At 40.7% G+C, this 27,598-nt stretch overlaps 1 protein-coding gene across 5 annotated transcripts in view; it reads right to left on the bottom strand.

Moving 5' to 3' along the window:
* Nucleotides 1-27,598, bottom strand: part of LOC117248178 (stromal membrane-associated protein 1) — a 182,367-nt gene that overhangs the window by 21,971 nt on the left and 132,798 nt on the right. For all 5 annotated transcript variants that reach the window (XM_078160831.1, XM_078160833.1, XM_078160834.1 and 2 more), the window contains one exon: nucleotides 18,894-19,009. In XM_078160831.1, the coding sequence (XP_078016957.1) occupies nucleotides 18,894-19,009 (116 nt within the window). The remainder of the gene's footprint in view (nucleotides 1-18,893; nucleotides 19,010-27,598) is intronic.

Raw genomic sequence — 27,598 nt, 5'->3', positions numbered from 1 at the left:
GCACAGAAGTAGGACACAGGAGTTGGAAGAGATGAACATGTCATGGGGAGAGGCGTAACATGCTGCCAAGGATCAAATGCAATGGAAAGAGCTCAGTGACAGCTTATGTCCCATAGGGAATGAAGAGCAGTAAGAAAGTAAGATCCAAGGGGGAGCTATGAAAATTGTGGACAAAGCACCAAAAGAACACAGAGGTGAAACGGCAAGTGGACACAGATGAGAGTGAACCTGGGATTGGCTTTCACTTTCACTTGCAACACTATACACAAACAGTAGCTGACAATTCCTGCATAGTACACATTTAAGGCAGTGTTTCACAAACGAGGGACCCCATAATCACCCATTTAATATGGTAGACCTTTTGATAGCGAACACTTTGATGTGTCAGGTTTATTTCATTTACGAACCACCACACATAGGCTTGATCCATTTGAATATCTGTTTTTAAGAATTATGTCCACAACAGGGCAAACCAATAGAACAAGAGACATGACTACTTGTGTAGGTTTATTTCAACATAAACATGTCAAAATTACAAAATGTTTATGTGTTTACAAAACAGATAAATAAAATAATGTCCTGTATTGTACAACTTCATTTTAAGACTGCAAACCACCATGGCTGTCTCTCAGGCTAAGATCAAATGAATGATTTTTAATTGATATTTTATTTGATAGCCTATTTTTATATTGTCTAGGTATTTCAACACTTTTAAATAGAGTTTAAATAGATAAATTGACAATTTTACAAATTGATTATATAGAATATTAATGGACAGCCCTATAGAGTATTAATTACTTAAACATATTACATTACATTTATAAGGCAGACACTTTTATCAATTTTTCTGTTCTGATATCTGATAACACACAACTGCAGCTAATTTCAGTGTGCTGTAATTAATGGCCGACTTACCCAACCATCTGACCCACCAGACATGATATATGGCCCCTGAGACTGCATTATCAAAGTCACAGACAGGCTGATGATATCTAGTAGTCTCTGAAAACATCAATATATCACTATCAAAGTAAGTGTGTAGTTGTAGATAGCGTGATACAAATGAAACTGTGGATGTTAAGTAGCCTTTACCTCATCCTGGTGCACGTGTTTCTTAAATTAAGGCCTCTTTTAGCACAAATGCAGATGCTTAAGTCTGAACACTTTCCGGGGGTCTTTCACTCCCTCCACCCTCTGTGACTGCCAGATACTCCAGGAGCATTAGCTCAATCTGTTTGGAAAGAACAGCGGAGCAGAAATCCTGCAGATATCTTGCCAAAACCAAACTGGTGGCACAGAATGTAAAACGCAGTGATACATCAGTCTAACGTCATTCCCAAAGGAAGAGAAATTTAAGTATGTCACATATGCATCTATCCTTTTGTCTTTTTGAGTCACACAAGTAACACACATACACACACCGTCCGCATAGTGTGTGATGTGTTGCGGGGCTCCTAGCAGCACATTGTGTGATAGAAAGCCTCTTCAACAAGGCTCCATTCTTCTCAGCCAATGTTGGTGTTGATGGGTGCAGCCAGAGCTCTGAATTACCACTCTGACAGCCTTTTCCTCACTGTCGCTATTCATAGACCTCTACAGCCAAACACACACATACACACACACACACACACACACACACACTATAGACTATCTTTCACCCTATGGTATTCCATCACTGTTTGAAATACTCATAAACTCCCCTCCGATACACCATCTGTGTCTTTAAAACCACACCAGGCTCTGTGTGTGTGTGTGTGTGCTGAAGGATTTGGGCTAATTTACTGAAAACAAAAGCAAAGCTTGCCTTGGAAATCTGAATTCAAGAAAGAGAGTGCCAGTAAGGAACAGGGCGGAAGAAGAGATGAAAAACAAAATAAAAGGAAGAAAAAGAGGGAAGGCATCACTTGCTGGTCAGTTCATTACCTCATTCCTCTCCACCTCCATCCACTTCTTCTTCATCACTCAGTAAACTGCATTCACCTCCCCCATCCCTTCTTCAGCAATCAACTGCATTTCCTCTTTTCTCTCTTTACTCTCCCTCTCACTCCTCATTCCTTCACACACTTTCTCATCCGTCTCCAAGTCATTTCTTGTTTCTTTTCACCTTCTCTCTTTCATCCCGCCTTTGTCCCCAAACACAGTGCACCTTCACAAAAGCCTCTACTTTAACTTAATGTCCTTGTTTTAACAACAGAAGCCATGTTCAGTTAAGGGACACTTGCAAGGTGTTGGTCTCTTTTTTGTTCCATGCACCAATTTACACAAAAATACAGTTTTTGTTGACTGGACTGAAAGCCATGCCAGTTGCTATAGAAGTTCTTGTTCACCATCAAACCAATCTGATACAAGAAGATATTAAGGATATTTCTGTAAGATAAGAAGAATACTTATAACTTTAAAGCTTCACTAATCAGTAAAGACTCACCGGATGCAGACTGTGGCTATAAGCCTGACAATGGCCAGCTGATCTGCGTGTTACCTTTTCTAAATTTCATTTTCTACAGGAAACAACAACTATCTCCAAGCTAACAACCTACTCGCTGAAAATGGTTTGACAAAGATTTGGATCGTGTAATAAGGCATGCCTGGTTCATTCCTTCAGTGAATTGTTGTAAAGATCTACAAGGAATAAAACAACTTGTCAACACACCTCACAAAAGCCCAGATTCTGTTTTGTAGGACTCTCATACCTGATGTTGATCTGTTTTCTGACACGACCAGTCAGAGTTGATTTGCCACATCTTTGTACCCTGGCAGGTGCATGCACCAGTGACAGTGACTTCACCAATCTGTGACATTTTGTGCGGGCTTCTGAGCTATCATCACAATAATTTTCTGCAACAGCTAGCAAACTGTTTGTGGTTTTGTGGGTCCAGTGAGCTCCTCCAGAGCTAAAGTACAGCCATGCTTCACCTCTAGGGCAGCAATCATCAAATTATGTTTTTCTTTTTTATTACCTGAAGTTGAAGCACACAGTGACACACAACTGTTAATGTTTTCGTAGAGTTTTCTTTTGCAGAGACATTTTAATGACAGTGCTTGCCTCTCTGCCTGCAAATGTTTCACCAAAACAAGTTCACCCCCAACACTATTTTGCAAGGGCAGGGAGGCGAGAAATAAAAACAAGCCAAAGCATTTCTTCTCCCTATAGCAGAGTGATAATCAGTGATTCCAGACCTTTCTCTAGTGCTGACACTTAAAGCACTGTGGACATAGGCCTGGCTATGCAAGACCACATCGAAAGCTACAGTGGGTAATTTTATAATAAAAATGACCAAAGGTTTTTTTTTTTCAGTGACTATAGCCCATCCTGACAGCAGTACATGAGGCAGATAATCTGAGAAAAAAATCATATTCCTCTGCCTCCCCCTAGTACTCCTGATGACATCTGTAAGAAGCACAATAATGATCAGTCAGAGTCAAAGAGACTCTTGTGTAGCTGTCAATCACATCAACTCCTGCTTGTGAAGTGCGCTCAAACTGTCAAGCTAGGTGGCACTGATCAAATATGAATCAAGATACTCTTACTGCATTTCCTATTTATTATTATCATTTATTTTAGTATACTGTTTGGTATGGCCAGTGGGCACAAACATTCTTATTTTACGGCTAAACCGTCATTAAAATATGTCTCTGAAAACATTCGAGTTAAGAGATATGCAATGCAGTAATGGAATCTTGATTCATATTCGATCAGCGCTGCCGAGTTTGACAGTGTGAATGCAGTTCACGAGAAGGGATTGACAAGATTGACAACTGCTCTCTCTGAAAATCACTTGTGATTGGCCAATGTCTCCTGTCATGGGCTAGATTCTCTAAAGCCTGAGTGGAAGTGCAGGAATCTAGTTTTCTCTCAGTCTACTTGAATTACAACATGCTTGAAGTTCACTATTGTATTTTTGCCCAATGATGGCAAAATCAGACTACGTACAACAGTATTTACATAAAAGAAGTCACTTGTAGTGATGAAAACACAAAGAATTATCACCTGAATCATTTCCTTCAGCTCTATTTTATTTTATGGCCCATAGCCTTAGTGTTTTGGGTCAGTCCTATCAAATGAAATGAAAAACATTTCCAGCTCCAACATTTTTAACAAAAAAACAGAAAAAAAAAAAAAAAAAAAAAAAAAAAAAAACACCATATTTTCCCTGTGCAACACCAAATGGCAGACAGATAAAGTTATTGATTAGCTGGAGAGCCAAAAAGACAAGTTCAAGACCAAAACAGAGCTTGACATTGGAAAAATGTCCAACTCAAAATAAATGTTACAGCTTGTTTGCCCCCCCCCCCCACAAAAAATCAATTCATACAGGTTGAAGAGAGTTGGATTTGTCCTTGCAGTTAATCTTATCTTCAGAAACAGGTAAACATACCCACACTTAACCTTACAGTCAGTATTATACACTGTTGCCTAACCTCTTATCTGTTTCCTGGTAAAAGCTTTCTTCTCATTTTTTCCTTCAAGATTAGACATGCTTTGTTTCGAGTAGACTGACAATCACCGTCTAATTGTGTTGCTGTGTCTCGAATAGGGTGCTCTTTGATCAGATGGCTTTGTTTGTCTGATGGTGTTCTGTCTCAAAAAGATATTCCTTTTATATACTGGTCTCCAAATGGCGTGCAGATTTCATGCTCACTAGCCTTGTTCTATATGAAAATGAAAATCTGTTGCATTTGTTGCACTGTCCACTTAGGGACTTTGAATTTAGCTGTAATTTGGTGCTGAGGTTGTTTTTTCGGCACTCAGGAGAACAATCTGGTTCCTGACTACTTCATTAATGCTCCTCTAACATCATTACAAACAACTGGGAAAAAGCCTTAGTAATGGGGACAATTACAGCTGGAGGGTCGTACTGATTTAGTCAATATAGAGTACCAGTTCTTAGAAGATCAAAAACTACTGCAACTGTGAACTATGAGCAAATAACTGCTACATTTGAAGTTAATAGTGTATGCAATATGGCAGTAACAGGATTAGTCACTGTTGAATAATAATAATGAAGGCCAGATTTACTTTGGTGTTTGTTCAACTTTACATGCTTTAACTTAAAAGTTTAGTAATAAGATTATGACAAAATAAAATTTAGCATATATCCAGGTAATAATATATCAGAAGGCAATTAACACATATATGGAAAACCTACACAAGGTATACAAGGCACCACAGCTGGTGGAGGGAGGAAGGAGAGCAACAGATTCAGCAGAGGTGGCGATGGTGTTGATATGGATATTAAAACTGAGGTTACTGTAGTCAAGCACGAACAGAAATGTCTTAACAACAACAAAAAATGTTAAGTTGCAGCCTGAAGTGATTCTACTGTTGATAACTACAAACCCAAACATCCCATCCACTATTTGTTGGGGCTACAGCAATCAGATACAATGTCATTAATAACAGCCTAATAACTAGTGCATTTTTATAAGATTATTTTTTGGCTTTTTGTCTTGATTAGATAGGAGAGTCTAAATGTGAAAGGAGGAGAGCGAGAAGATGACATGCAACAAGGGGCCGCAGGCTGGAATCAAGCCCGTGGCCGCGTCGGCAAGGACGCTGTCTTCTCGTGTGAGATGCCTCTACCCGCTAAGCCACTGTGCGCCCCGTGCATTTTTCTTTTTATCACCACAATCTTCCTTTGGCTCATGTAAATCCCCTTCGTATTTCCAGGTTGATAAATACTGACGCTTTGTCAGACCCCCTTGGCGTCTGATATCAACACACAGGGCACCTCTTGCACCTGTATGAGATGCACGTTGTCTCCTGGTTGAAACACATAATAGGTGGTAAGCATTAAGAAACAGATGTCATTAGGTTTAGGCGACAAAACTCGACCCAATCACTGCAATAAATGTTCTATGTTAAATGTAAACGATCCACATCATCCACCATCCCCTCCACCTTCCAATGACAAAACTAGAGTATGTCACTAAGTATGTAACTAAGTATGCCAAACTAAGTATTTTTGTTAGGGGGTTAAGATTAGGCATAATTCAATATGGCGTAACTACATAATGTAAAGTATTACCTATGTAACGTTACATAAAAACAAGTCAAAGTTGACTTTTGGTTTCACATGGGACAAGAACAGCAGTATCCTGGATGAAAGTCCTCATTTGTTTGACCCATCCAAACTAACCTCCTCAACCTCTGTCGCTCTCTGAGCATCTAATGTTGCAGAGGATGGTTTCACATTGGAGTGATGGGTGCGGGTATTTTCCCCACAAAAACTGACCTTCTTAAAACCAGACAAGTGCAAAATAATTTTTAAAAAAAACACAGTAATACACTTGTAATTTTATATTTTCTCCTCCTAAACCAATCCCCCATTCAGTTGACAAATACATAATCAACCTCTGCTAACGTGTGTCCTCCAACTGCTTCCACAATGCACATGCATTGAGGAGAGAAATGCTCCATGAAGACATAAATGACACTTGAACTGCAAAGCCTTAGTAAACTTGGCCCTGGGTTTCTTATTGGTTACCTCAAAACTTCGTAATCTGTGTGAACCCACAGCTTCAGGGGAAAAAATGAAATAGGATTGGTGGTGATGATTCAAGCCAGTGCTTCAGGTGTGTCTGCACCATTGCACTCATTCTCTTAGAGCTGGTGGGACCTTGTGATACATGTCTTGTGTGTCCCTGCCCTTACCCTCCACCTTCTGTTATTCGTTCATTCGTCTCCTAACCTGCTCTCTGCCCACTCACCCCTCATCCATCTATTGCCCTCAACATTTTTTCCTCCCTAACGTGTTCTTCTGCACGCTCACTCTTTCTCCCTCCTTCCACCTTTCATTCCCTGCTCACCACTTCAGTACCTTTCTTTCTTTTTTGTTCCCCATTCTTTTTCTTTTATCTTAATATCTACATTTTTCTCACTCAGGGTGGGGTGAATGAGAGATAGAGGACGAGACATAGTGTGTGTGTGTGTGTGTGTGTGTGTGTGTGTGTATGTGTGAGTGAGAGAGAGAGAGAGAGAGAGAGAGAGAGAGAGAGAAGGGAAAAAGCTAGGGATAACACAAATCCTCCCCCTCCTACAAGGGTGTAATCGTATTTTTGTAATTGACGTATTCGCAGATAGGCGAGTGCTCCCCAATGCCAGTTAATAGCTGCACGAATCAGCAGGCTGCCGGCTTCCTCTTTCTTCACGCACCCAGCTAATCACAGCTGTAAAGCAATATCCGCCTGCTGAATCCCAAAGTCAGCCCTCTGTATGTGTGTGTGTGTGTGTGTGTGTGTGTGTGTGTGTGTAAGGTTAGGTGGATGTGTACTGACTGTCAAAACTGTGCCCTTGTGCAGACTGCTTGCTTGTATAGGAGGGGAAAGGTTGACACTGCAATGATGACGCTCAATGGTAAGTTCATGGAGTTTCCTCTTGGGAGCGTGACCCTGCAGAGCAAATTCTGTCTGCATAAGGGATGTCAGCAGTTTACTGTTACTCAGTTAACCGCCAAGAATATTTTTGACTTGTCACAGATGTCGGTCTGTAGGTTAATTTTGCTGCTCTTCAGTTTAATGCACTGCTTACCACCTGGGCCTGATGGGTGCTAGCAGTGCCACTCATTTGGCAAATACTGCTAGTACTGCCATCCTGATCCAACAATGTTGCTGTGGGAATATTGTGCCCACCCTCTGTTCTCTCCCCCGGGTCACTCAGCAGCTCAATTTTTTATTTGCAAACCCCCTTTAGCCAGTCCATCCAGGATGTCATGACTGCAAAAATTACAACAAATTCAGCCATCCCTGTGATTTTTTTTTTTTTTAATTTTATATACTTCATTAATCCCGAGGGGAATTCTGTGCAACCTTGAAATTTTGTCTAATCACCACAACTTTACAGCAAATGTGACTAGGACTAACTGTTAGGATCACATAGCTAACATTACCCAATGATTATTAACAGGTTTAATAACAGAGTTGAATAATTTTGGTGTTGGTGTGAGATTAATGGCTCAGTGTCAGATGTTAATTGCTGCTGTGAGACTTCTGCCCAGGCAGCAAAATATGACAAGTGAGAGGATGTTGCGCTGTGTTACCTTGTGCTAACTGGGCAGGGAGAGCAGGAGGAGAGCGGCTCTTTAAGACGGTTCCTAGTGTGCATTAAACGGCACCACCACCCGCAACTCCCTGCCATCACAAATAAATTCTATTTCTGTGGGAAACACTGAATGCTCATAATAGGCTCCAAATCCTAGACAGTATCACAACTACTTTAGCAAATTTAGCTTTTACTTGCAATTTTATTGCAAAATAATATTTATAACTTTGCAAAATGCACTGGATTTTTTTTTTTAGAAAAGCTGCTATGAAATCAGGCAATTGAGGCTGCAAAAATCCCCAAAACAGCCCATAAAATCCAGAAGGGACTGCTTAGCCTTGTAACCCATGTTAGCACTGTTAGCTGTGTTAGCACCATTAGCAGTTAGTGGTGCTAACATAGTTAGTAATGCTAGAGGTTTTGTGGCTCAAATTGAAGCTGTGTACCCACCAGGGTACCTAGGGGTAGACCGGAGTGTGGCTGCCATGTAATTGCAAATGAGTGGTGCCGCTAGCTAGCTCCCACTCGATCCAGGTGGTGCTCAGGGCAGAGCGGCCAAGGCTAACTCACTGGTGGAGGTCAGAGTGTGGGCAGTCAGCGCTGCGTTTCTACATGTTATCACAGCTAGCCAGCTGTCTGTCAGCAAAGCCAACAGAAAATGAAATAAGGCAACACACTTACATCACAAAACTAGGGCTGGGCGGTATGGCAAAATGTTCATATCATGGTTTTAAGAAAAAATCACATCGGTTTCACAGTATTTCACAGTATTTTGCTCAGGTTCGGCCAACTTAACAACTTAACATGCCCGATCCGTGCTCTAGTGTGCTCACCTGTGTGTGTGCGCTTTGTCTGTGTGTGTGTGTGTGTGTGTGGGTGTGTGCACATCGGGGCGAAACTCCGCCATGCGCGATACAGAGGGCAGAGGAGAATTGTAAACGTCGGTGCGCCGCTGTTAGTTGCATATAGGGGAAACACTGCTCTTTTTGGTATGAGTTCTTCTGGGTCATCGTGTACAGTTGCTTCACTTTCAGGACTCTCCGGCAGCCATTCTCGCCTCTAAACGTTTCTATATGCTCTCACTCTCGCCTGCTCAAGCTTGCCTGTGGTGTGCAGCAGTGAAATGGGTCCCCGCTGAAACACTTTTCCGCCGCGAACGTTCCGGACGTTGTTTGGGCTATTCACCGGTATTGCGGTATATGAAAAATTCCTATCATAACGAAAATAAATACCGGTTTTCGGTACGAACCAGTATACCGCCCAGCCCTACACAAAACATTAAAATTTCACCACCTTTAAATGGATAGTGCTATGAAATGCGGTGCTGAAGCTCAGTCAGTGATGCACCAGACTAAAAGCAATTAGGGTCTGTTGTATTTCATGTCATTTTCTTTTTTTTTTTTCTTTTTAAAAGTTAACCAGTTAGTTACCAATTAATGGGTCCTGAGCTATCGAAGGCAAAATCAACCAAAACTGAAATCCCTTGTTTGAGTTGGTTGGGGGGTCAGGAGGTACACTCATTTTAGCCCTGATAGTTTGGCCTGATGATGGCCCCACAGGAAAGGTCACATAAATCCAATTGATTTCTTCCCCTAGGAAGCAGACACATGCACATGCCGCTAGTTTGTCTGCCTTGTTGGTTACAGGCTAACCAATCAGGCTAACCTTCACACCAAGACAGATGCAGTTATTATCGACATACTGTGAGGTAACTGCCTTTTCTTCTTATGCTGCTGGAAATGTCAGTGAAAGTCTCCATGCTCCACTGGACATGTCTCAGACAAAGACAAGCAAGATCTCTCCCGGTGCAAAAACTGAACTTTTGGTGGAGATTGAAGGCAACAAATAAGACACATCTTTGGACCTTGGTGGTGTGTTAATATATGATGAATAAAAAAAAGGGTCCTGGCTGTGAGAGCTGCAGTGAACTCCATCTTCTGAGTAGAGGACTTGTGGCGGAAACAAAATGTACTCTTTGACATTCAAATAATACATTCTACAAGACAGACAGTGCTGCCGCAGGCAAAGGGCCATGTGAGAGCAGCCTGTCTGGTATCAAACAGCCACGACGGAGCAATCACTTGCGGTCTATGAAGTGCTGCCTGACAGTCCAAGGCTTTAACAGATAGCACAACTGCACTGCAGTGATAAATAATTATTTTTTATCTAATGTCTCTGTTCTTGTCTACAACACTTCAAAGGCCTCTCCATGGATGTCATGTGTATGTAATTGTTATTTAATCTGACAAAAAGTAGTAGAAAGTACATTTATTGAAGCTCGTCTTATGAGGTACTTAACGTCAGTATTTCCATGCTATGATACTTTACACGTTTATTCCAGTACAATTAAGGGGAAACATTTGAACTTTTTTCCCCCTACGTTTACTTAAGAGCATTAGGTACTAGTCACTTTGCAGATTAAGATTGTAACAACCAATAATACACTTATATAACACAATACATTAGCCCCTTTTACACTGCCAGATTTTCCGTGAACGTTGGGCCGTTTTGCCGGCAAGCTGCAAGCGTTTATACACACAGAGACGGATTGGCGAGTTGATCCGAGGCGCCCAAATTTTCCGCCTCGTAGGGTAGACATATTGGCAGAACCCTTTCAGTTTAAAAAGACCGAGACGGCCTTCCACAACGGGAGGGGCTGTTGATAACTTGTGGGAAGAGCTGTTGATGCCGCACATGCGACCCACTGGCGGCGGATAAACAGGAAACAGCTGATAGCAGGAATGAGCGAGCAGCTAGTAGCAAGAGGGAAACGCAAACGCAAGTCAACTTACGAGAGAATCGCCGCCTGACTATCGCTGCTTGACCAGCTGCGGCTACCCTCCCACGTCACTGTTCACCATTATAAGATTGTACAGTAACTACATATGGTTAAGTAGTTTAGTCCTGCAATAGTTCCCAGCCTAGGAGTCGGGTCCCTCCAAAGGGCCACAAGATAAATTTGGGGGTCATTAGATGATTAATGGCTTGAAAAGTACTTGGAATATTTTATGTACATTTTGCTGATAATATGTTTGCTTTTACCTCCACATTAATGTTTGGTAATTTTACTTACATACCAGTACAGCTTCCCCCACTGCTGCTGAATGGTGCACTTATATTAATAAGAAGCTGGTCATAGTGTAGATATATTTTTCAGAACTGCCTGCTGTGCAGCACTGTGGTAAAACCATTTGCGTCTGTGAGCCTCTAAAATAATGGTTCAAAGAACAGCATGCATTATGCAGCTCATGGTGGGTGTGAAATTCCAGTCTTGTCTCTTTGTCCAGTGTTGGAAAGAGGTGGTGTCAGAAATCAAAAACCTACTGAGTTTTTCCTCACAATTTAATATACAGTTTTGCTTTAGCTTTTTATATTAAGATCTATGAACCTATGTAACCCGAACTGCAACAGTCAGGCTAATGTTTCAAGTGGGTGAAAATTTGCCTTTTAAAGTCAGTATATTCACATAGTGAACAGAGTCTGTGCAGAATTTTAATTGTTTCTGTGTTCTTGTTGTCTAAATAATTGTATGCTGGTACAATTTTTGTAAAATTACTCTAAAAAGGCCATCATTTGCTTCAGCTTTTTAATTACTGGATTTGAGAAAAATTCATCAAATAAATGTAAGAATTCCTTGTTTCTTCATGGTGCTGAGCACGAATATGATCTTGGCTGCATCTGAATTTTACGCACATTTAAGTGTACATCCAAGTTCATAAAATACACTTAGAAATGCTTGTACAGTATGTCTGATCTACCCATATATTTGTACACACCTAACAGTGATTAATGAGGCCTTAGGTAAGAGGCAAGGTAAAGGACGTTAAGGGAAGGAGGCAAAAGGGAATAAGATAAAAGAAAGAGGTCATATGAAGGGCAAGAAGGAGAATAACAGGAGCAGAACTCTATGTGCAGATTCAAGGAAAATATATTCTTGTGAGAGAATGAATGGTGAGTGACAGATGAGAGAGGGAAGAAAATTGATGGACAGGGGAAAGGGTAGACGTACAGATAATAAAGGAGCATAAAAATGTGAGAAAAAGAAATGGTCGAAGGTGTAGGCAGAGAAAAGAGACTATTACAGAGAGGGTAGAAAATCTATGGTGTAGCAATATTAGTAGCCTGTATTTCTTTTGAAAAATGTACAAGCTTACTTATAAATGTCTTTGAAATGATGAATCTCACACATTAAGTTATGTGAATAATGTAACACTCTATTCTAACAGACTCTCATGAAGCTTTAGATATGGCAAAACAGTAACCAAACAGTGCCAAACATGTAAACTCTACGGCTTTTGCGACATTTCATTGTTTGGTAACTTGAAAAAGCTACTGAAGTCTTATGAAGAGAGAAAATTTTGAGCTTTTTGAAAAAAACTATTAACAAGTGCAGCCATACTCCAAGCATCGTTTTTGAGATGTTGACAAGAGGAGCGTGAGGGCTGATCTTTAAATTGGCATTGGACAAACTGGACTGAAATCAACTGTTTTTCCATTTTGCAGTTAATAGGGAAAACTTACTGTTGCTACACCTGCCAAGCTCTCTTATCCATCCCTGCGCACATGCAGGCATAGATTACTGAATGTGCCTGGCCTTCACTTGCAAAATGTCCCTCAAATGAACACATACAGACCAGAAAGAGACTCATAATGACAAGGAGACACAAAAAGACAAAAAAAAAATGCAAAGAAACTGAAATGAGACACAAAATACCTACATAAAGAGGCAAAACAACCACAAAGAGACACAAAAGACACACACACACACACACACACACACACACTGAAAAGACACTAACTGACTTCAAACAGACACAAGAGGCAAAACCAGCACAAAGTCTGTGTGTCTTGCTCCTATATGAGAGAGGTGGTGGGGCCTTTTACATATCTGCGCCCAAGGGCCTATTGTCTCTAAATCCACCCATGCACACATCCAGTTTACAATTATAATGCTTGCAATTTTACCACTCAAAATGCAAACATTTTTGCAATAGTGGAGTCCCTAATTTCAAACAGAAGTAAACAAAAGTAGCTTTTCATCTCCAGTCTACAACTGAAGATATTAGATTTCATGAGCCCTGGCTACCTACCAAATTAACATAAACTCCCCGAGTTGGTTGCAAACTGTCTCTGGCTTTTTAATGCTTCCAGCTGGCTCTTAGGATAACAAGAACCATGCAAAAAAGCTTTCAACGATGCTTTTGATGGTTTCTAAACATTATGATTATTATAACTGAGCATCCTTTAATGATGCTGACAGGAGGAAAGGCTAAAGCTAACAGGTCCCAGGAAAAAAGTCATCATCCTCACCAACTTATGTAGAGGACATGGAAATAAAGGAGCAGCACTGTTCTTATATTGCATTGTTATGCTAGTAAACCTTAGCGTTACGATGCACAGTTATATTACAACAAGTTAAAAACAATCGAACTGATATTTCTTTAACACTGCTTAGATTGTGTTCAGATAATACACTGGTGTCCACACACTATTTGGGAAAGGGGGAAGTACTTTGTTAACAGATAATGCTAGTAATATGCTAACTGTTGGCATGGAAGTTACACTAGGTTATAACTGTAGGTAACTTATGAGCCAGGTTTGCTAACACTAAAGGCTTATGTTAAAGCACAAAAACATGCTGTTTAATATATGTGACACACATTAGCTCTTGTGTTTTTGGTTTTGGAAAAGCTAAAAAAGACACTGGCTGTTAAAGGGGACCTGTTATGCTCAATTAATTGTATTGTGGGTTTCTACCAGACATGCTTATAGTCTAAAAAAATACTTTTCTAATAGTGTCTGTACTAGAACACCTATTAGCTTCCTCTTTCTGAAGCGCTCTGTTTAAGCACCTGTCTCTTTAAGCTCCCCTCCCTCTCTGCCCTTTCTGTCACTGCACTGTCATTGCAGGTGTTAGCATGAAGCTACATGGGGCAAGGTATATAATGTAAACACTTGCAGTAGTGTGCCTGGAGCAGGCGACCACATAAAGACATGTGATGTGAAAGTTTTTGCTCACTGGGATCACTTTTACATACATTTACGTAATTATTTGAAATTTTGGCAGAGTTGAAATATGAAATATGAACATACAACATTACATATATGACAGAAAATAATGAAATGCATAATAGATCCCTTTAAACTCGGTGTCACTTCAGCTAAAGTCCCAAACCTGACAGACCTGCTGTGCCTTGTTATTGCAGCTAAGCTATGATTCAATAATTAGTCAATATATTATCATCTTGACTCTGTTGACCTTTGAATGAACAGAGAGAACTAGAAGAGCCAAAATGAAGCTATTAGCTGTGCCACACCATACAATTTTATATAACCCCGCTCTGCCAAAAAAGCGTTTCACTTTGTATTTATTTCATCTTTAACAAAACAAACCTCTACCAGGGGGTCTCTCTGTCACCAAGTTTCTGTGAGGACACACAATTGAATCACTCTGTGCCACACTCTAATTGCAAGGCACAGATGGGAAAGGTTCTCATGTTTCCAACTTGTACTAGCCTTCACATCATCTGATAACTCAAGATAGTTGTATGAATGCAGTGTGAGGTTAAAAAATAATGTGCATTTACAATGTAGTTCTATATCAATTAAATATGGCTTGTCAGACTTTGTGAGGAATTCATGTATGTTTGCCTTTTCAGGCGCTTAAGCAGGTTGGTTAAGGTTACTGGAGGCTACAAAAAATTGTATAAACTAGGGATGAGTAGAAGTACTTGATTTGGATGTTGGTATTTGTAATCTCCACCCAACCTCACCAACATGAACATGACTTTTTTCCATTTATTTATTTTTTTTAACATGAAACTACTGCTGCTGGAGCGTGAGCTCTGCACCAGGGGACAGTTGGTGAGTGTCCGCCTGCACACACACACACACACACACACACACACACACACACACACAGTGACAGGGCTAACTGTTAGCTTCACACGGCTAACGTTACCTGTTATTAACAGTTATGGGTGTGAGTTTGTTGGGACCTTTAACGGCTTGGTGTTGGATGTTAGCTGCAGCTGCTGTGTTACCTATGTAATGGCAGCAACAGAAAGTTGATTTTTCTATTGTTAACTTTGAATTTATGGTTTCATAGCTTGATTGAAGCCTGGTTGTTCACGCACAAGACCTCAAATTGCACTTGTTTTCTGTTGTAAGCCAATTTAGTACTCAAGTACTCTATAACAATTTAATGTGAGTACTTTAATATAGAAATGAATTCCCATCCCTATTATAAATACTGCATAACCCTAAAGAAAATGAATAGACTTCTGCTCCTGAGACTAATTTCCAGATGCTACCCTTTGTCTCTCTCTGTATCCCTGATTATTGCATAATATATTTTATTTATTCATTTTTTATTATTTTTTTATTTTTTCCACTTTCTATTGTCCTGTCATTGTACATAGTATCCATTTCATTTCTACTTTGCCACCTTGTGGATTTTTTTTTGTCTTGTCAGTTGGTAACTGTAACTGAAAAAATCAAAAATAAAACATTCAAAAAAAAAAAAAAAAAAAGACTTCTCCTCCTGAAGTAATTTCATGTGAAAGTGTTGGAAGATCTCTGACATACTTGTTCCTGATTTGCTAAAAAGGGGACTGGATAAGCAGGGTTACCTCACATCACCTGTGACCACAGCAGGTTTTCACAGAGGAGGGAAGAGGAGATTGGTATAGGAGGAGAGTTTAGGACTAATAAGTTTATGGAGATGAGCAGAGGTGCGAGGCACACACAGAGCTGCAGTAGATGGAGTCACAGAGGAGGTGAGCATGGAGGGGAGATTAGAGGGTAAGTGGGAGGCTGGTAGGGGCAGAGGGGGAGCTTGCAGTTACAGCAGCCCATAATTGTTTGTCATGCATGGGTCTCCAGCGAGCAACTGCCTGGTCTGGTCCCAGGAGGCTCGGAGATGTGCGTGTGCTTGTGCATGTACCAGAGTGAGATATTACACTTGAAACCTGGGAACAGGTCAGAGAGTTAAAGAATGAATTTTCAACCCAGGACTGGGTCACTTGTAGTTTGTGTCTGTTTGTGTCTGTGTGTGTCCTTTGAAATGCATATCGTGTTTGTTTTCTGCATGTGTTTTCTCTAGTCCCTGAGTAGAAGTGTGCAACTGCATGCATCTTCTGAGTGTGTGTATGAGGGAAAGAGTTTAAATATGTGTCTGCATGAATGTGTGTGTCCTCATTTCCAGCCGAGCTGAGGTCAAAGGCCACGCTTGAGGGACCACAATGGCATTTCAAACTCAATGCTGCTCCTTGAAAATGTTTAATTCAGCCAACCACACTGGCTCCCCTGAGACTAGCTGCTGAAGGACTGGCAGAGGGGGAACTGAAAAATAAGTGAGGACAAATATCTGGAAAATACAGTCAAGAATGTCATCCATTCCTGTTCATTTTCTTTCTCTTCTTATTCAGACAAACACCCAGTTTTGCTTTGTTTACCCAGAAGATGACGACAATCTAATATGGCTGCGGACACTCATTGCACACCCAACTCCATCATTCCATCTCTGATTTTATCTTAGTTTTTACTTTCTATAAACTCCAAACGTGTATTTGTTTGGTGTATTTAACAGTATTACTTAAGGCAGTTTCATTTATTCAAACCATCAGAGAAAATTAAGCTAGTTTTCTGCAAAATAATGTTAATTCAGCTGACATTGACAAAAACACAAATGGGATACTTAGTATAGGTTACTACGCCAATTTTCAGGTATAATCATGGTATTTAAAAGTAGTGTTTTTTTTTAATTAATAAAAGCTACATACTGTCCATTTATGATAATAACAAACTTTTGGTGAGTGATGCCTGACCATGTACTTGCTAAAATGAACCTAGTAAGCTATGTTTCACACATGCTATGGTGTAAACTGATTAGATTTGCCTGTTTTAGGCTAACACAACAGTGATTTTGTTTAAGTCCTAAGAAAGCCACATAACAAATCAGAACCAGATCTCACAAGTATACACACAATAGCTATGTGCGGGTCAGGGCTTTTTAAAACCTGTACCAACCTAACGACCTACATGAACCGCAAACATGTATGTTAATCAGTAGCCTAAAACCGACCAATAAACCCACAAACTTGAGCTGAAAATTTCTGTCAACTACCTCGCCAATAACACCCTACTTGCTGCTGGATATATTGTATGTCATTCCCAGTAAATATCACAATATAAAACAAGTGTTTGCTGTTTATATGTACAAACACAGGAAAACAGCACTCATCCATCTTTTACGTGGTTAAATCTTAAATATGATCTGGTGCGCACAGCTGATTGGCACAGTGGTTTGTTTACAAGACAACAGAAATGTATATTTAACTGATTCAGAGAAATGCTTGCCTGCTGTTAGGACATGGTGGTAGGCTTGCATAATCTCTGAGGGAACTATTTTTACCGAACACTATGACCAGAGCATATTTAATATGTTGGACTTTGACAGACGAATAACAGCAAGCCTGAGCGGAGTAGTGCTGATGAGAAAGCTACTTGCTGTGTGAGTAAGAGGGGCAGAGAGGCAGAGAAAAGGTGGAAGTAGAATTATTGCACAATGTTTCTGAAATTATTAATATCTCACTGAGAACACTTAATGACTCGCCTGCCCAAAACCTGCAACATTTTCTAACAACCTTACCCAAACCGCCCAACCTGAGCACTAACGTGGGAAGTTGTTTTACAGAGGTCTTGATTCTGAGCTAGACTATGAAAATAACTACCTTATGACAATCACCAGATTCCAAACACTGTTCACTCTCCACCACTTTTACTAATTTCTAATGACTTACTGAAAAGCTAGCTGCAAGCTAGGTGTCTGAAAATGAGGCAAGGTGAGCAGCAATTTTACGAAATACTTGTCACTCTCTTTTTCAACATTTAAAGATGCTTCTCTCCATCTCATTGAACATCAAAAAATTACAATGGTGCTACTTTCTCGACAAAACCATCTTTAGCCGAATGCAATTAACAGTCACCAGCACATAAACTTGACCACAGCCAAGTGTTCCTTTTCACAGTTTGTTGACAGTTGTCATTTTAATCTCCCAAATTACACTTTTGAATGGTGACCAATTAATCTGTCAGATATGGCTTCTATCATTTTATGCTCATGCTCTCTCCCTCCATTTCCCCCTCCCATTTTTTTTTACTTCAAAAAAATCTCTCTTCATTTCTGATTATTTGACTCATTCCTTTTCAATCTGTTCCTCATTCACCTTATTTGAATTTTTCAGGGCTGTTACAAAAAGCAAATGCACATAAAAATATTTGGTGCGTGTAATCTTTCCCCATATGTCCAAACACAGTTTATCCATGTGTTCTTTCGTCAGCTGCATTGGATTCAAATTACATGCAGACAACAGGTGTGTTATTGCTTGTTTTTGTTTCTTTATTTGGGTTGTATATTTTAATCTAGCTCTGCTACATAGATTGGAGGGGTTAACTTAAGAAGTCTTAGACAAATTCAGTGAAATACATTATTATTGCTATATTCTAAAAAATACTATCACATCTCTCTCCCAGCTCCCAGCTGTTGTCTCCATTGTCACAGTTCACCATTGTTCCTCTTCCCTCTCTCTCACACACTCACTTTGAAGGACACTGGTCAAATTGATTCGGTAAAGCAGAGTCTGACAGTTTGCTTTGATATGATCCTTAGAGAGTATGTGTCTGCATGTATCAGAGAGATGACGTGTGTGTGTGTGTGTGTGTGTGTGTGTGTGTGTGTGTGCGCACTTGCATCATGGGAGTCTCCACAGACTCCCTGTGTTGCGGTCTGCCTGTGGTGATAAGCAGATGATGAAAGCCTGAGACTGTGTGTGTGTGTGTGTGTGTTTGTTACCTGCTGTGTGTTGTTGGAAGAGGGGAGAGGGTTGGAGACCATTGGTCCAAAGATGTCCAGTTCATCGCTGATTGGTGCAGCACCACCCGAGCCCCTCCCACCTCCCTCTGGAGCATCTGACAGAGAGAGAAAGAGAGAGTAATAATCAGATTCTAATATGATTACCTAATACTAAAACCTGGCTTTTTACAATTTTCAAAGACATTTTTCATACATCTGATGGCACAGATTTCTTTCTGCACTGAGAAAAATTCAAAACCAATGTTTAACCTGCTGATGAAGATCATTTAATATGATCGAAAGCTCCAGACCAGCTACAAAATGGACCTCGAGGTCAGGTTGTTCTCTCAACATACAGTATATTTAACCACATGACAATGACATTACTAAAATAATCAGTTAATTAAAAACAATGTAAAACTTCTACTGAAACAGTCAGCATATATTAATGATGTGAAAGACTAAGAATAAGAATTAATGGACAGACATAGCGAAGGATTACTGAAGACAGAAACACAGCAAAGAGTTAAAGCACTGACACAAATAGGAATTAATCAATCTGACCTTCACATACATATGCAAGGGTGTTTATAAGATTAAGGCTTTCACAAAATGCCCCACACAACTTAATTTACAATTACCATGCTTGTTAATTGGAACATCCTCAAGAAATTTTCGATGACTGCACTCCTTCTGTACTTAGCTTCACCCTGGAAATGGTTTCATTTATGCTTCTCCTTTTGCCCTTGGAAAAAGACTTACTAATTAATGTATAATTTCAAAATGACATTGTGTTACAGAGCTGGTTTAGTTTGGGGTGTTTTTATTTAAATTCAGTCAGATTAACAAGAGTCTAATATTGTACAGCTCTAAAAAGACACATTCTGTCTTCCAGAGAGCTGAATAAGCGTACTTATGAATTGTTAAAATGAATATACACTTTTTTTACAGCAGGCATTTTGGATGTATTAGCAGAAAGGGCACAGGTGTAAGTAATAACAAGAATCACTGATGGCTGCATTCCATTTAGGTGTGCCAGTTTCAGGGTGCTGGTATTGTGCATGTTGACTCTGGCATGGCTCACTGGTGCATCCATATGGATCTGAGCCATCAATATTGTTATTAGTTCCATCTTTGTCTTTCCTGCTCTGATGAGTCCAAATGTGTGAAAGGGTCTATTGTTTGTGCTGGCTCACTGGCATGATTTACTAGGACACATAATGGAAAAAGCCAACTCAAAATGTCTGCTGTGAAAAAGCCATATGTCAAAGGTCATAAAAAACAATACTTGTCAAAAACTTAGTTACCCTCTGATACACCACCTCCTGATACGCAGAATAATTGGATGTTTACTTTATGATGATCACCACCTGTGTGCCATTATTTTTATATCTTTTGTATTTGGTTCTACAGCACTGACTATAACAACAAGTTCAAGAAAACAAATCTAACCTTTTGAGAAATACTTTTACATTTGCTTTCTTTACAAGAGTGAGATGAGAAGACCAATCAATATCAATTTCATGTCTGTGTGTTAAGTACAGGAATGGATTCAGGATTTGATTAGCAATGAAGACTGGGAGCAGGGTGACACATCTGGCTCAGTCAGTTACTCATTGGCAAAGTAAGAGCCTTATTTGATGGTTACTTTCCAAGAAGACAAAGGAAATCTTTAGCAGCCAGAGTCAAATTTCAAGTCTGGGTAAAGTGAAATCAGAGACCCATTTCTAAATGCATTGTTAGAATGTTAGAAAATATTTGTGGAAAACATTTGATAGGACTTTTCACTACAGTATATGGCAGAGGTTTGGACTTGAGTCATATGACTTGGACTCGAGTCAGTTACAAAGTTACAAAGTAAGTTACAAATTTGTTGAATTTAGACATGACTTGACAAAATCAAAAAAGACTTGCAACTCAACTTGGCCTTTAACACCACTGACTTATAACTTCACTTGGACTTGAGCCTTTTCACTTGAAAACACTTGATACCTTCCCACAAGGCCAAAAAGTATTCTTACTTTTTAAATAACAGACTTCTGTCTGTTATTTAAAAAGTGTTCTGCTATTCTTTCCCAGCAAGTCAACACTTCATTCCAAGATCCACTTTGTTTGAACCAATTCGACAACATCCAGTCATGTTGCAAGAGTGAACCACAAAGAACTTAAAGGGACATTGTGTAGCATTTTCAGTTGTTTATTGGCAAAAACTGATGTCTGCATTCAGAAATATGTCACCATTGGTGTATTATTACCTCCACCAATAATATGACTTATTCTCGTAAAAGGAGAATTTCAGATTTGTTTATACATTGGGCGGGTAAGTCATTTGGGGGGTTCCATAACGTTTCGCCATCTTGAAAATACATCTGCCAGCAAGGGAAATATAGCACCACCAGGGAATAGCCCCGCCTTCTGTGTTTTTGTTGAGAGCTAGGCCAGCGATGCGTGACTGAGAAGCCGAAGGAGAGGAGCGAGAGGTGCTTCGCTACTACCCCGGCACTACTGCAGCATAACAAAGTCTCACTCTTTGAGCATTATGCAGGATCATGCCAAGAAAGCGCAAAAGGGAATCAAAAAGGCAACGTGACCTACCCTGGAAATCCAGACCCAAATCTAGAAAGATTTAGGGTCTGGCCATGAGTAATGAAAATGGCCCAACTCGAGGGGTGGCACCAAGCATGCATTTGTAAATATCACTGCACGCAATTGGATTACACTACGACCAATCAGAACAATACACGGGGTGACGTATACGCTTAGCTACCAACGGAGCTAACTGGTAGATTAGACTCTTGCCGTATCCGGTCAGCAAAACAGCAAAAACGTCCTTCTTGCAAAGGAAAGACTTGAGCGCCGTCTTCTGTTCCTCTTTTACAGAAAAAAAACAAGTCTAACTTGTTCATTGTAGCGGCCAAAGCCGTTTCAAACAACTGGTGATCATACGTAGCCATCTTGCAATGTTTACTGACTGATTCCGGACTTCACCGTCGCAGTGCTGTCGTCATCTGTTTAGTTCGCCTCTGGCCCGCCTGTATCAGATACACCGATGTGATTGGTGCAGCTCAGTTTCATGGGCATAGGTAATAAGCATCATTACTGATTGCCAGAGTGCAAATTCAAATTGTGCTCTCACGGATTTCCAGGGTAAACGTGACCGGCAAATTCAAAAAACGAGGGTCAACATCGGGGTAGCCTTTCCCAGGTGGAAAGAGCTGCTGTTTGCAGCGCAGTGTTGCAAGGAGAGGGATGAGGTGTGTGAGGTTGAGCCACTTGTCAGTTGCCAAAAGACAAGACGTGATTGGTTTGTTTCGATTTACACCTGCCCCAACAGTCCTACGTTACAAACACAGCCAGCATCGTGAGGAGGGGGTTTGTCAGCTGTTGGGAATAGAATGATGTTATGTGTTTTACTATAAGTTGTGTTTCACTATATAAGTTTTAGATGTGTGAACAATGAGAATACTGAGATGATTTCAGCTGATCTGAATGTGTTTGCTTTGCAGAAGTGGAGAAGTACAGGAGAGGAAGAGACATGAAGTCTGAGGAGCACATACCGCAATGCTTAGATAATTAGTTTCATATATGGTAAAAAGAATAGAAAGTGATATACAGATAGTAAGGTACAGCACGTGTAGGGAGTTGTGTTGTTCTCTTGTCTTTCAAAACAGGAACCATGCCCCCACCGCCAGCGGGAAGGAGTCAGATTAACACGAGGCAGGGGCGTGGTGTGGTGAAGGAGGAAGTGGAACTGCCAATGAGAAGAGGACAACGCCTTGCGTGCACAATGACACTCTGTTACGCTCAAATATACTGGGTCAGGGAAAGGACAGGAGGTCAGACTTCGTGAACTGACACACCTTTGTTGTTCGTCAGGGACGTGAAGTTGAGACCCAGAGCTCTGTAATTTTATTCCTTTACTGCTTAATAAACTACATTAACTGAGACCGAATATCTTCTCCTATTGCTTCATTAAAGAACACGCAGGACTGAGCTCACACATAGCACATTAGAGAGTAGGATGAGACTCTTAGTTCATCACAGCTCACATCACGCGTGTCTGTGTAGGAGCCTGAATGAATACTCCATGAAGTATCAGATGAAATGGTTTCATCAATGTTATCATAGCTTTTTGGTACACAGCTGCTACCGTTGTTGCAATACGTGTTTGAAAGCAATATATGATTTCAATGTTAGATGGGAGAAATTCCTACACACTGTGGCTTTAAGTTATGTTATGTTACTTACAGTCAAAAAAAATGATACCAAAGATAACTTTGTTTGCATACAAAGCAATACAGTGGTAAACTATATATATATATATATATATATATATATATATATATATAAATGAAGTACAGTATGCAAATTGTGTGGGTTGAAAATTACAGAGACACGACAACTTTCAACAAAGGTTTTAAAAATCAGTACAAACTGTAACAACATTGTGATTTTTGTGAATTTAATACGTTGTTACTCTGCTGTTAAAATGGCCTTATATTTGCTGTTTAGGAATTGAAACGCAAACTTTAGAACCTGGGACTTGAACTGGGAATTGAGCGCAAAGACTTGAGTCTTACTTGTGATTTGCAAAACAATGGCTTGTCCCACCTCTGGTATATAGTACTGCATTGTGGAGTTTGACTGTTTTTCACCATTTTTGTTTTCAGGACTGAAAGTTTGGCTTGATGACGGAGCCATCTTTATCATAACTGCGCCTCTAAACTGTATAAACACTAGAGTTCACTTGACCTGATATGAGAGCCAATGCATATGCATTAATTAACCACCTGAATCCGACCCGCCAACTGTCATTTTTGTGAAGTATAACATTACAGTACTGAGGACTGAGACGGACAGAGACAGGGACTGAGTGTCCTTGTGTGTGTTTGAGAGAGAGAAAGGTAAGAAAAGTTGCAAGGGAAACAGAGACTGACAATTTTCAACCTGCTCTGTGTCATTACAATGTGGTTGAGTCCTGCCTGACACACTGGAATGGCACAGAGCTTGTTGAAAATTGGGCAATTTCTACCTTTAATAATTTACTTGGGACACTGCTTTATCACTTCGTCATACATCACTGACTGCTTCAGCTTGTTGCTGCCAACATCACCGCCATATTGGATGGGCAAAACTGATCTTCAGTGGACAGGCCCCCAGCATTTCAAAGCAGAGTGCACTGCTTTTTTTATGATTCTGAATTCTAGTTTTTTATACTTGGCATTTTTTTAATCATTCAAATTTGGCAGGGTGGTTAATAACACATTTTTCTGCAGTGTGACAAACTCAGAATAAATATTTATTTTTGCTTTACCTTGTCTCATTCTGAAGGGTGTACTGTCTCTTATTCAGATCAAACACATTTGCTTAAAGGGCCAGTGTGTAATATTTGGCATGGTTTATCGTCAAATCTGAATCTGAATCTGAATATTCTACCCATTAATATGTTTATATAAGTGTATAATCGCTATAAAATAAAATTCGTTTGGTTTTTGTAGCCTTATAATTATGCTTTTTTATATATATATATATATATATATATATATATATATATATGTATATATATATATATATAGCAAGGGCCTTGCTTTAGAGAGGTCGCCATCTTGCGCTGCCATGTATGTAAAGCAGCCCGAGCGGACAATCCAGCCAGCCAGAGAACGTGTTTCGCGTGTATAAATAAACCAACGAAGACAGCGGAAGGAAGGAAGAAGGAGGAGGAAACAGCAGAGAGTGTTAGTAGTTCGTCGATAGAGAGTAGTGAAAAGTTTTTTTAGTTATAAAGTTTGCGAATGGACCACACTTACCACGCAACAGGAGAGAATGAACCCGAACCGCCATCTGCGAGGAAAAGAAAACGCAACTTCACTCTTTGTGATGCACTCTCTGCGGCCCTTTTCCTCCTGATGATATATCTCCCCAACAATGGCAGCACCGAATCCCATTCTGTGCAGCAAAATGGGAGCGGAGGATTCAGCCTCTCTTCTCGCCCGCTCAGCATCCAAGTTCCTCATCTGTATGCTCCGGCTCAAACAGGTATGGCTCTGGGTCTGTGTCCGCTACAAGAAACTCTTCAAAATCACGTTCAAAGTCGTCCATTGCAGCTACTATAGTCCGGAGATATTTCTAGGCTAAATAAACAGCTGAGCTCTGTTTACAGGCTACGCTGTCAGTCAGTGTGCGGGCTGCAGATTGGTGGAGCAGAGAGGGGAGGGGGTCCCTGCTAGGTAATGTAAATGAGTATGTGTGTATGAACTGTGTTTGTTACGCTAGAAGAGTCACGCCGGATTTCCACTGGATGCGTGTCCGTTGCGGAACGGCAGCGCTGGTTATCCGCTGTGTGCTCCGCCGTCCGTCAATACACACCGGCTGCGTTTGCTGTGCGGAGCGGTGCAGCTTCACCGGAAGACATCTCGGTGCACTGCCATGATTAATATCTCCTCGTCCATGGTGTTCAAGGGGTGAAATGACGTCTAAAAGCCTCTGACCTGTTGACTTCAGGCCTGCCTCAGCCCATTATGTCGTTTTCAAGGTGTAGTGCAGGGAAATATTATCCGCGTGAACACTGTGTATTTTGTTTTGAAAATTTACCGGATGTTTTATCGTGTTTCTGTGCACGACTTCCTGCCCCGCACGATCTGCTCTGTGCTGAATTGCTGCGTTGTGCTCTGGCATCCGGCAAAAATAGAAGTCCTGCGTATCTGTTGCGGAGGGCTCCGAACTGCCGTAGCTGTGACGGAGCCGGAACGCAGCACAGCAGCAGCCGGTGGAAACATACACATTGACTAGAATAGAATCCTATCGGCTGTGCTGCCGTGCCGGAGCGGAGACGCAACCAACACGCATCTGGTGGAAACAGGCCGTCAGAGTTTGGGACAGAGTCTTTTACACCCTGGAGTGTTACCGGAGTTTTTGGAGTGCTCAAATAAACTGGCCTTTTTCCCGAACGCTACTCTGGTCTCCTGCTCGTGAGGGATTCATTACAATATCGTAACATGGTTTAGATTTCTAAATAAACATACACCTCGTCGCTAGATAGACCTACTCCTGAAAAACTCGTGTCTGTGCAAGGCTTTTTGTCTCTACGAGGCCACCGTCATTTAACCGACGGGAGGGGTGAGCGAGTGAGCCCTGCAATCTAGAATTTGAACACTGATGTCACTGTTTTCAACCAATTTTACACACTGGCCCTTTAACTGAAAATATGGCTGATCTTTGGCGGTCGCAAACTACAGTATTGTTATGGAAAAACTGTGTTGTCCAGAGAGAGACCCCTTCCCGTGGTGCTGAGGAGGAAACCCCCAGTACACAGTGTACAGCCATCTGAGAGACAACGAGAGTGATGGAGATGCAAGAGGGAGAGGGAGTGTGTGAAAGGGAAGAGAGAGTGAACCGTGTGTGTGTGTGTGTGTGTGTGTGTCTAAGAGCCAGGCGAGCAGCAGAGGTCATTTATATAACCACAGTGATGAAACATCCATAATTTAGCCCTTTTAAAGTGTGAACAAGACTGAGCTCCTTTAGCCAGACAGCAGGGTACAAGGAAAGCCATTTACTTTGAGAAGGCTAGAAAGACCACTCGACATCCTTTTAAACCACTTATTGAAACTCATTTTCAAAGCATTACTTTGATAGTGACATCTTCCATCCTAATAATTAAACTATTGATTTTTTGCCCTCTTTCCATCTTGTGATGCCTTCATGTCATTTATGAGCATGGCTTTTGTTTTGATAGTTAAATCACTCTGTAAATTGCTGCTTGAAGAATAAAGCCTATAATGATTATGATTATTGCTTTAGGGGCTGATGAGAATGACAGGTGCAAGTCACACTGTTACATATTCAAATAGAAGAGAGAAAAATAGCATTTCGTGTGCATCAATTACTCCCCTATCACCCCCTCCCTTCCCCTACCAAAAACTCATTCAGCCATTGCCATGGAAATGAGCCGCAGGGAGAAAGGGGCCCATCATCATCATCGCCGCCATGTCGGGCAATGAGCCCACCATCCTTTATTACGGGATGGAGCCGCTTCTTGAGAGCACTCTCAACTTCACCATGGAAACAGACCCATCGTTTAGGGTGGGGTGTGTGTTTTATAATCACCCCAAACCCCAAATACATTCACACGCACAAACACACATAAACACATAAAGACAGAGCTTCCCAGTATCTTCAATGAATACAGCGGCCTCATTCAGCACTGGGGGGCTGTCACATTAAGGACTTGGCCACAACACAAGGGGTAAAATATCTGACTTGATTAAACGCCTTGCATTAATTCTAAAGCGATATTCTGATTAGATTTCACACATACATGTAAAATTGTCCCAATGGTCAAACTGGTGCTTCACAGCCTTTCCCATCCCGACACTACTACAATTAACTGGGTCTTTGAAGTGCCTGTACAGCCATAAACCCTAAAGTATGTTAATTTAACCCACTTTTTCCCAAAACACAAGTCACAACTAGGGCATGAAATGAAGCTTTCCCGCTCTCCTGCGAGTGATTCTTACAGCAAGTGGGTCCAGAAACAGGAACACAAGCCCAGTTGGTGACTATTATAGAGAGGGAAGTGTGGAAAATGGACACAAAATGACCTGCCACTGGTAAAATATGTTTGTTTACAGGTGATAAAGGAAGTAGGACACAACCTCTTGCAGTCTCCTCGAATAAGCAGTGATATCAAATGGAGAACAGATAATGGT

The sequence above is a fragment of the Epinephelus lanceolatus genome, chromosome 17, assembly GCF_041903045.1.
Source record: "Epinephelus lanceolatus isolate andai-2023 chromosome 17, ASM4190304v1, whole genome shotgun sequence".
NCBI classification, from domain to species: Eukaryota; Metazoa; Chordata; class Actinopteri; order Perciformes; family Serranidae; genus Epinephelus; species Epinephelus lanceolatus.
The sequence above is the reverse complement of the archived record's forward strand: the minus strand, read 5'-3'. Positions and strand labels throughout refer to the sequence as shown.